The sequence below is a fragment of the Ctenocephalides felis genome, unplaced genomic scaffold (assembly GCF_003426905.1).
Source record: "Ctenocephalides felis isolate EL2017-DRISC unplaced genomic scaffold, ASM342690v1 CF-g0.4_SCAFFOLD_03571, whole genome shotgun sequence".
Taxonomy (NCBI): Eukaryota; Metazoa; Arthropoda; class Insecta; order Siphonaptera; family Pulicidae; genus Ctenocephalides; species Ctenocephalides felis.
In genome coordinates, this window is record NW_020539725.1 from 60,395,472 (window position 1) to 60,406,173 (window position 10,702).

At 29.1% G+C, this 10,702-nt stretch overlaps 1 protein-coding gene across 1 annotated transcript; it reads right to left on the reverse strand.

The window, feature by feature from the left end:
• Window positions 1-3,950: 3,950 nt before the first annotated feature.
• LOC113385285 (vesicle transport protein SEC20-like) lies at window positions 3,951-9,436 on the reverse strand. Its single transcript, XM_026623128.1, has 4 exons — window positions 9,356-9,436; window positions 9,106-9,278; window positions 8,757-9,039; window positions 3,951-4,115 (listed from the first exon to the last, which is right to left on the reverse strand). The coding sequence occupies exons 1-4, from the start codon at window positions 9,434-9,436 to the stop codon at window positions 3,951-3,953; spliced, it is 702 nt and encodes a 233-aa protein (XP_026478913.1).
• Between the last annotated feature and the right edge of the window lie 1,266 nt (window positions 9,437-10,702).

Sequence of the window (10,702 nt, forward strand, 5' to 3'; positions counted from 1 at the left end):
TTTAAATGATACCCCGCATGCCTTAAAAGATACAATCTTCATGTTATTGAAGTAAAACTTCTTTAAGCTCGATAACTAGAAAATCATAAATCGTGTAAATTTTGTGGATAAATCCATAGTTAATTAGTATTTGCTAGAGAAATATTACACTTAAAACAAATCAATAAATTATAATGTTTTAATATATTTTGCAATACAATTTGCAGTTTTTATTACAATATAAATTTTTATTACAATATAATCATCTTTTTCGTTTTCTATTCGTCGAGACCTTTTAAACGATACCCAACATACTATAGTAGTGTGATTATGATAATATATAAAATTAGAAACTCCCAACATAATAAAAAAATATAAATTTATTAACTGTAAAAATATTTCGATATCAAAAATATCATTGACATGTCCGATTGTTTTTTTACAAATAAAAACCAGCCTGCTTGATATCGCCACACACTCCCTGCCCAGTGTTGATCTCACAGTTAAAAAAAGAAAATACAGGGAAACACGTTATAAAAATGTGGTGGGAAAGCAGATTATAGCAGACCAGTGTTGTAATACTGGTCAATTACAAATTTCCATGTTTCGTCAGCAGATCCACCGTATGTGGTGATTTGACCTGCCATCAACTCCATATTCTGCATAATGTTCTCGATCTAATGGGTATTAGTTATATCAGAATAACTTAATGTTTAGAATGCATAATTTATGGGTACAGTTTCCATTTCTGCAAGCGTTGCATTCGTATCTGATGAGTTCCGATCAGAGAAAGAAGTTGGCTCTTTATCCAAATCAGGATCATTGGTTTCTTTGACATAAGAGTCCAGAATTGTGGAATCCAATAAATTATGTCAAATTTTGTTTTGATTCGTCGTTGTCACCGATAATGGGAGGTAGCATTATAAGACGATTTGTTGAGTTAACAGAGAAAGAGAGGTTGAATTGCATTCCAATGAAAAGTTCAGGCTCCAAATTATTTTTTCTGTCAGCAATAAACACTGAGGTCTGGGTATACCAAATGAGTAACCTCGGAAGTCTGATCCAGATAGTAAGTGCGTTAACTATGATGGATTGGACTGGACATACCTTATAGGTCGTCACTGAAGACCAGTGATTATGGTGCTGCGTCAAAATCAATTTTTCTTAAATCTTTGAAAAATAAAACTCCTTTATCTTCATCTCCATCGTCGTGAGTCACCAAAGTGTGGTGTTGTTATGATAATATATAAAATTAGAAACTCCCAACATAATAAAAAAATATAAATTTATTAACTGTAAAAATATTTCGATATCAAAAATATCATTGACATGTCCGATTGTTTTTTTACAAATAAAAACCAGCCTGCTTGATATCGCCACACTATAAAAAATAATCTGACATTTTTGAAGTAAAACTTCTTTAAGATTGTTTGCTACAAATTCATTAAAAGTGTATATTTTGTGGACACATAGTTGATTTTAGTATTAGTTACAAAAGAGTTACTCCACATATATTCAAAAAAAAAAATTAATGAATTTTAGCATTCTAACATTTTAAGCAATAAAATATGGTTATAGATATAACATTTTTTCACAATATAATAATTGTGTAAAAATCGTCTTCTACTCGTCGAGACCTTCTAAATGATACCCCACATGCCATAAAACGTACAATCTACATGTTATTGAAGTAAAACTTCTTTAAAGTCGTTCACGACAAATTCATTAAAGGCGTATATTTTGTGAATAAATCACAAAGTTAATTTCAGTATTCGGATTCTATGCAAAAAGACCTTTCAAATGATACCCCATATGGCATATAAAAGAATTTGACATTTTTGAAGTAAAACTTTTTTAGACTTCTTTTCTACAAATTCGTAAAAAGTGTATATTTTGTGGATAAATCATATAGTTGATTAGTAATCGTTAGAAAAATTTTACACCTGAAAAAATCTATGAATTATAACATTGAAGTAAAACTTCTTAAAGCTCGTAGTAAACGATCGCATAAAAAGCGTATAGTTTATGAACAAATCATACAATTAATTTCAGTATTCGGATTCTATTCTAAAAGACCTTTTAAACGATACCCCACATGCATTAAAAGATGTAGTCTATATGTTATTGAAGTAAAACTTCTTTAAGCTCCTATACTACAAATTAATCAAATCATATAATTTGTCGGCAAATACAGCATACAGTTAATTTCTGTATTCGGATTTTATTCTAAAATACCTTTCAAATGATACCTCACAAGCCATATAAAAAATACAATTCTAAATTTTTGAAGTAAAACTTCTTTAGACTCCTCTGCTACAAATTCGTAAAAAGTGTATATTTTGTGGATAAATCACATAGTTAATTTAATTTTAGTATGCGCTAGAAAAGATTTACACCTAAAAAATCCAATAAATTATAATATTGAAGTAAAACTTCTTGTTAATAACATATAAAAGATAATTTTTGAAGTAAAACTTCTTTAGACACCTATGCCACAAATTCGTAAAAAGTGTATATTTTGAGGTCAAACCACAAAGTTAAGTTCAGTATTCGGATTCAATTCAAAAAGCCCTTTCAAACGATACCTCACATGCCATAAAAAATAATATGACATTTTTGAAGTAAAACTTCTTAACACTCCTATGCTACAAATTCGTAAAAAGTATATATTTTGAGGTCAAACCACAAAGTTAATTTCAATATTCGTATTCTATTCAAAAAGACCTTTTAAACGATACCCCACATGCATTAAAAGATGTAGTCTATATGTTATTGAAGTAAAACTTCTTTAAGCTCGTTTACTACAAATTAATAAAATCATATAATTTGTCGGCAAATACAGCATACAGTTAATTTCTGTATTCGGATTTTATTCTAAAAGACCTTTCAAATGATACCCCACAAGCCATATAAAAAATACAATTCTAAATTTTTGAAGTAAAACTTCTTTAGACTCCTCTGCTACAAATTCGTAAAAAGTGTATATTTTGTGGACAAACCACGTGGTTTATTTCAATATTCGGATTCTATTCTAAAAGCCCCTTCAAACGATACCCAACATGCGATATAAAAAATACAAAGTGAAATTCTGAAGTAAAACTTCTTTAAGCTCGCTTGGTACAAACGCATTAAAAGATAATTATGTTGACGTAAATAGCACGACATATGGATGGGATAACAAAAGAATAATATATAAAGTGTAAGAAAGACAAATAGTGGCACATAGAGATGAATATTGTACAGAGAGTGTCATTAGAGACAATAAACGACATAACGAGTATATATTATAAGTATGTTTGAAAGATGTGGATTGGATTATTATTTTCTTAAATTTTACCTAAAAATCTGAATCTCATTACTTCATGCAACTTGCCCTAAGGATTTCTTTTTAATTTTTTTCCCAGTATGATTCACATCGAAAAATGCGGAAATCGATTTAAAACAAAAGAATTGCCATTCCCATGTTAATTATTCCGAACTCGTTTCGTTCTGAAGATGCGTTCAGATTTTTAACGAGATGAAAAAATAAATATAAGAAAACAAGAAGAAAAAGATTTCGTATTTAGTACAAAAATATTTTAATATATTAACTGTATAAATTAACAATAATAACAAATACACAGGCATACAGACATATATATTAAAGTGGTCCTTAATATAGACATTTTCGTATTTCTTTGCTCCCAAGATAAAAGAAAATTCTCTAAAAGTTTTAGCTCTTAATATAAACATTAAGATAGTCCGCAATTCAATTAAAAGTTTCGTATATTTTTTTAACATATATCATTAAGTAAATTCTTGCGCCATCTGTGATAGCAGACTTGTAATTTTGATGGCGATTTATTATATATTAGGACCTAATATATATATATATATATATATATATATATATATATATATATATAGATATATATATATATACATATATATATATATATATATACATATTTATAACTATTTATTTATTTATTTCAAAACAGCCTCTTCTGTACTATATAAAGTACACAAGCAACAAAAAAGGCGAATGCAAAGAAAACTAAAATTTTATCCGTAAACTCTCTTCTTCCATATTTTTTTAAAAGCTTTCCAGACTGAGCTATCGTGGCCGAAGTGTTTTCTAGCTCGTCACGAGTTCCCTGAAAAATAAAACATATTTAATTTAATAATAATAATAATAATAATAATAATAATAATAATAATAACTAGTGGGGCGCATGGCATCGTGCCTTAAGGCAAATTGCTGGAACTTCCCGTACCAAAAATTATTATTTTTTTGAAAAGATTAACATTTTTGAAAAAAAATTACTCTGAAAAAAAAAATAGATTTTTGAGGAACTATATAATTTTTTGACAAAAACTTACATTTTGTTGAAAAATTTATTTTGAAATATTTTGGAAATTCTGAACTTTTTTTCAAAGCAATCGTACTGCTTTAATGCATAGAGACTAAATATCGAAGCGCGTAAGCGCCGCGTCGCTGTCTAACGCATAAGCATTGGTACGGAACCCATAGGAATGTTAACAAAATGTATACTTATTGTTAAAATCTCTATAAAATATCTGATAATTTGATGTGCATATGTCTAATGTCTAATGATTATTGTTGACCGCCAAATGTTATTTTTTTTTTACTTTTTTTACTAGATCTCCGAAACCGCTAGACCTATTTTCATGAAAATTTGATCAAATCTTCATCTTGATAATGCAAGTAAAATGTTTTTTGAATTATACAAATCGGACGCTCCGTTCTCTTAAAAACTGAGTTACCGTTTTTAGCCCTTTTTGCCCCATATCTTCGGAACGGCTAGACCTGCCTTTGACAAAAACTAATCAGCACGTCTCCTTATCAATACGAATCGAATGTTTTTTGAATTATTCAAATTGCTTCATCCCGGTTCCCGAAATCGTCGACGAAAATTTGTATCTGAACACACACAAATGCACGCACACACGCACACATACACACACACACATACATCAATTTTCTCTAAGGTATGCCAATATATTCAGAAACCTTTGAAACGTAAAGATATATAAAAATTTTCATTTTCGATTTTTGTGCGATTACTATAACTCACCCTACGGAAAGTTAATTATAAATAAATCAATTTATCATCTCCAGAACATTAACAATCGTCATTTCATTTCGAATCAAATTTCAAAAAAATAGTTGCCAAATTTCCACAAAATTGAAAAAGTGCTCCCGCATAGTCACAGTCTAAACGCATTTGCAAATAATTCTGTGCGACATTTTTACTTATACTGTGCTTAGCTTGGCGGCATTTTCACATTTTTCAATAATTTTCACAAAATTGAAAAAGTGCCCCAGTACATAAACAGTCTAAACGCACTTGGGTAAACATTTGTACCAGAGTGGCGCTTAGACTGTGCTTAGCTTGGGTGATTTTTTGAATTTTTAATCCAAAATTACAAAAAAAAATTTTTGAAAAAAAAATTAGAAACAAAAAATTTTTTTTTCCAAAATCAATTATTTTGTTGAAACAAGCAGAAAGTTCTTTAAGTAATTTAAATCGGACACTTAGTTCTCTCAAAAACTGCCATTTTTTTAACATTTAGCTCTGTATTTCCGGAACCGCTGGGCCTACCTTTGCCAAAAACTAACCAGCACATCTCCCTATCAATAGGAATCGAATGTTTTTTAAACCATTCAAATCGGTTGATCCGTTCCCTCAAGAACTCCCCTTCTATTTTCTGCACTCTTTGCTCCATATCTCCGTAACGGCTGGACCTGCCTTTGCCAAAAACTAATCAGCACATCTCCCTATCAATAGGAATCGAATGTTTTTTAAACCATTCAAATCGGTTGATCCGTGCGCCCGAAAACGTGGACGAAAAAAAGCGGACATACAAAACACACACACACACACACACACACACACACATCCATTTTTTCTGAAGTATGCCAAAATGTTCAAAAACCTTCAAAACGTCGAGAAATGTAAAAATTTTTGATTTCGATTTTTGGACGATTACTATAACTTACCCTACGGGAAGTTAATAATGAAGAGAAAATAATACATACAATAACGAAAAAAATCATTTTTATACTTACACAAGTGTCTAAAAAAATTCATCAATTTTATACACTGTACTATACATAGTATATAGAAATAATTCTTGAAAACTCTAATGTATTTATCACAAGTTGAAAGAAATTAAATCATAAAATTAATCTTATTATAAGTTGTACCAAACCCTGTTGGGTTTTACAAGTCCGTAACTACTATATTTGAATTGGGGTCGTCGAGACCTTTTAAATGATACCCCACATGACATGTGTGACAACACAACGTTTTGACCCCTTATTCGAACCATCGCAAAGTATATAGTCCAGTGCATTTATTCACAATATCTATTGTAACTTCTAGACGGCTTGTCCAATTCAAATGAAATAATCGACAAATTTGAAAAAAAAAAAATGAATTGTGTGTAATATTGTCTAACATCATTAAGCCCTACATCAACTCTATATACTTTAAAATCGAAATTCAAAACAAACTATTGATCTCATAATGTGTTGTACGGAACCCTGTTGGGTTTTTAAGTCCGTAACTACTATATTTGAATTGGGGTCGTCGAGACCTTTTAAATGATACCCCACATGACATGTGTGACGTCACAACGTTTCGACCCTTTATTCTACCCATCGTACAAGTGTATTTATCTTTTAAGTCTTGTAACTTCTAAACGGTTCGTTTAATTTAAATGCAATATTCGACAAATTTGTGTAAATTTAAGTTATCTACAATATTGCCTAGTATTATAGGTCCATACGGCAATTCGGTATACTTTGAAAATAGAAATGGTCGTTGTAAAATTATTCTCGGTACTATATTTTTATAGAGCTTGTCGAGACCTTTCAAATGATACCCCACACGACTAATTTGACGTCAAGACGTTTCGACACCTTATTCGACCCATCATACTGGTGCATTTATTTATTATCTGTTGTAACTTCTAAACGGTTTGTCTGATTTAAATGCAATATTCAACAAATTTGTAGAAAATTAAATAACCTACAGATTTTCTAAACAACAAAAATTTCTAAAGCAACTCGGTATACTTTAAAATCGCAATTAAAACAGAAAAATTTTGTTACATATCTAGAATAATGTGTTATTGTTTTTACAAATCTATAAATGTGATATTTGTATTCAGTCTGTCGAGACCTTTTAAATGATACCTCACACGACTAATATGATACGAAACGTTTCGACCCCTTATTCGACCCATCATACGGTGCATTTATTTATTAAGTCTTGTAACTTCTAAACGGTTCGTCTGATTTAAATGCAGTATTCGACAAATTTGTACAAAATTAAATAATCTACAAATTTCCTGAATAACAAAAAATTCTAGAGCAACTCGGTGTACTTTAAAAATGCAATTAAAACAGAAAATTTATGTCACATATTTAGAAAAATGTGTTCTACGAAATCCTATTATTTTTACAAGTCTGTTAATAGGATATTTGCAATCAGTTAGTTGAGACCTTTCAAATGATACCCTACACAACCTATTTGATATGACAACGTTTCGACCCTTCATTTGACCCATCGCACTGTGTAAAGTACAGAGCGTTTATTTATTAAATCTATTGTAACTTCTAAAATCCTCGTCCAATTCAAATAAAATATTCGACAATTTTGTAGAATATTAAAATATGTATAATGTCGTCTAATATAATAGCGACTTAAATCAACTCGATATACTTGAAAATCTTGACTGAAATAAAAAAAACGTTTCGACCCTTTATTTCATACTGCATTTATTTATTAAAAGTCTTGTAACTTCTAAACGGTTCGTCTAATGTAAATGCAATATTCGACAAATTTGTACAAAATTAAGTAATCCACAAACTTACTTACTAAAGTATCACGTATAGAGAAACATGTATTGTACGGAACCCGATTGTTTTTTCAAGTCCGTCACTAGGATATTTGAATTGTGGTCGTCGAGACCTTTCAAATGATACCCTACACAACATGTATAACGTCATGACGTTTTGAACCCTAATTCGACCCATCACTGTATGTGTTCAATGCAATTATTCATAAAATCTCTTATAACTTCTAAACAGCTTGTCCAATTTGAATGAAACATTCGACAAATTTGTATAAAATTAAATAATCTGAAACATTGTCTAACATCATAAAGCCCTACAGCAACTTGGTATACTTTGAAAACAGAAATTATCGTTGTAAAATTGTTCTTGGTACTATATTATTATAGAGCTCGTCGAGACCTTTTAAATGATACCCCACACGACTAATTTGACGTCAAGACGTTTCGACTCTTTATCTGATCCATCATACTGCATTTATTTATTTAAAGTCTTGTAACTTCTAAACGGCTTGTCCGATTTAAATGCAATATTCAGCAAATTTGTGCAAAATTAAATAATCTACAATATTGTCTCACGCCATAAAACCCTACAGTAATTCCGTATACTTTGAAAATGGAAATTATCGTTGTAAAATTGTTCTCGGTACTATATTTTGATAGAGCTCGTCGCCACCTTTCAAATGATACCCCACACAACTAATATGACGTTGCAACGTTTTGGCCCTTTATCTGATCCATCATATTGCATTTATTTATTTAAAGTCTTGTAACTTCCAAACGGCTTGTCCGATTTAAATGCAACATTCGTCAAATTTGTGCAAAATTAAATAATCTACACAACAAAAGTCTCTACAGCAACTACATACACTTATAAACTAACATAATGTATCATTTTATCAACATCTACTTACCCAGACATTAGACGAAGACATAGCCAAAGTCTCCAAAGTGTTGGCACTCCTCTCAGTGGTCTGTGCCAGATGTCTACTAATCGACAACAGTCTATCGGTGACATTAGAAGACATTTTAACAATATTTCCTTTATCGACTGTATTCCTTCTCCTAACTTGGGATTTCTTGGGAAGCCCTGAAGACGTGTCGTCATCATCATCTGCACTTAAGAGTTCATCTTTTTTGGATTTCTCGATTGCAGACATTGCTATTATGTTGGAACGACGGAAATCTTTCAGAGTACTAAATGGAAATAATAAGTAAGTGGATAAAAGATTTATGTTTGTAATTGTTTGTGTATTTAATTACGTTGTCAGTTCGTTTCGGTGTGTTTCGACATCGCTCATGAGTTGTGTATCGGCATTTTGTTTGGCAAGTTTATATAAATTTTCTATACAAATTTTGATTCCGTTAATTTTAGCTCTGCCTTCGCTGTTTAATTCCTGTAAAGTCTGGGTGGATGTTTTTAACAGTAACATATCCTGGGAAATAAATATTGATTTATATATTAAAACAAAGTAAGTTAATAGATGCTTAGTATATTATAAATTACACTTACTTGTATAATAGCTTTAACACCTATGTTTAAATCAACTAATTCTTTTTGAATCTGCACGACTTCTTCGTCTTCAATAACCATTTTAATTTATTAAATATCACTTTAACAATTTAAACAATTTTGACAATTTTAACAATTTAAACAATTCTTTTCTTAACAACAATAATAAATAATTATGAATGTTAATACAACAATAAATATTTCAAGTTATTAATATATTCAATAAATATTTCAAGCTTTATATCAAGTTAACCTCAAAATTTTGCACAATTTATTTACACCAACGCAACAATTAATTTACAACTATATCACATATATTAAAATAAAATTCAAAACTAATGTTTTTATTATATAGTTATTATACGTATATATATATATAATAATAATATTTAAATAAATAAATTTAATATATCTATTTTACAAATTGTGATGAGTTGTCAACTGTCAAATGTGACATCTGTCATTTGCTGGTTTCGTGAAGTTGGTGACAGGTGGCAGCAGTTGTTCTCAAAGTGTAAAAAATTCAAAATTAATTATATAAATATAAATATAATTTTTAATATATCATTTGTGTAATCTTATTTTCAGATTTTATAAAAAAAAATAAGATTTTTCATCATGTTATCGTTATAGTAGTGTATTGAGTGTATTACGTTGTAATTGTTTTTTCCCACAGATATCTTGATGATGGGGCGTACATAGTTTCGAAACGTAAAATATAAATCTAATTAAATATATAAACATAAATTTTAGATTATTATTTACGATATCTTATTTACAGTTTTTTGAAAAAAAAACACGTGTTGATATTATAATACACATCAGGATGAAATTGTTTTTTCCCACAGATATCCTGATGATGGAACGTACATAGTTCCGAAACGTGCAATATAAATCTATATATTTTTTTAAAAAAAAATTGTTTTTATTTTTATTTTCGGATATGTTGCTCGTAGAACACAACAGTATCATATAATTAGAGGAATAAATAAATATTAGGCAATACATTTTAGTAAATAGATTAATTATCATTAATTAATATATTTGAAATAATTTTCTTCTCTAAGTAATTTTATATAAAGTAACATTTATTTTGTACGTTTCGTAAACTAAAAAATTAAAACTGAAATATTTGTTAAATTAATTACAATTATTTTAAAAGCACTCGCCTAAAAAGATAATATTTACTTACCATTGACCTAATTATATATATATATAGTATATATATATATATAAGATATAATAGATTATATATATATATATAAGATATAATAGATATATATATATATATATATATATATATATATATATATGTGTGTATATATATTGTTCAAAGATGAAATGAAC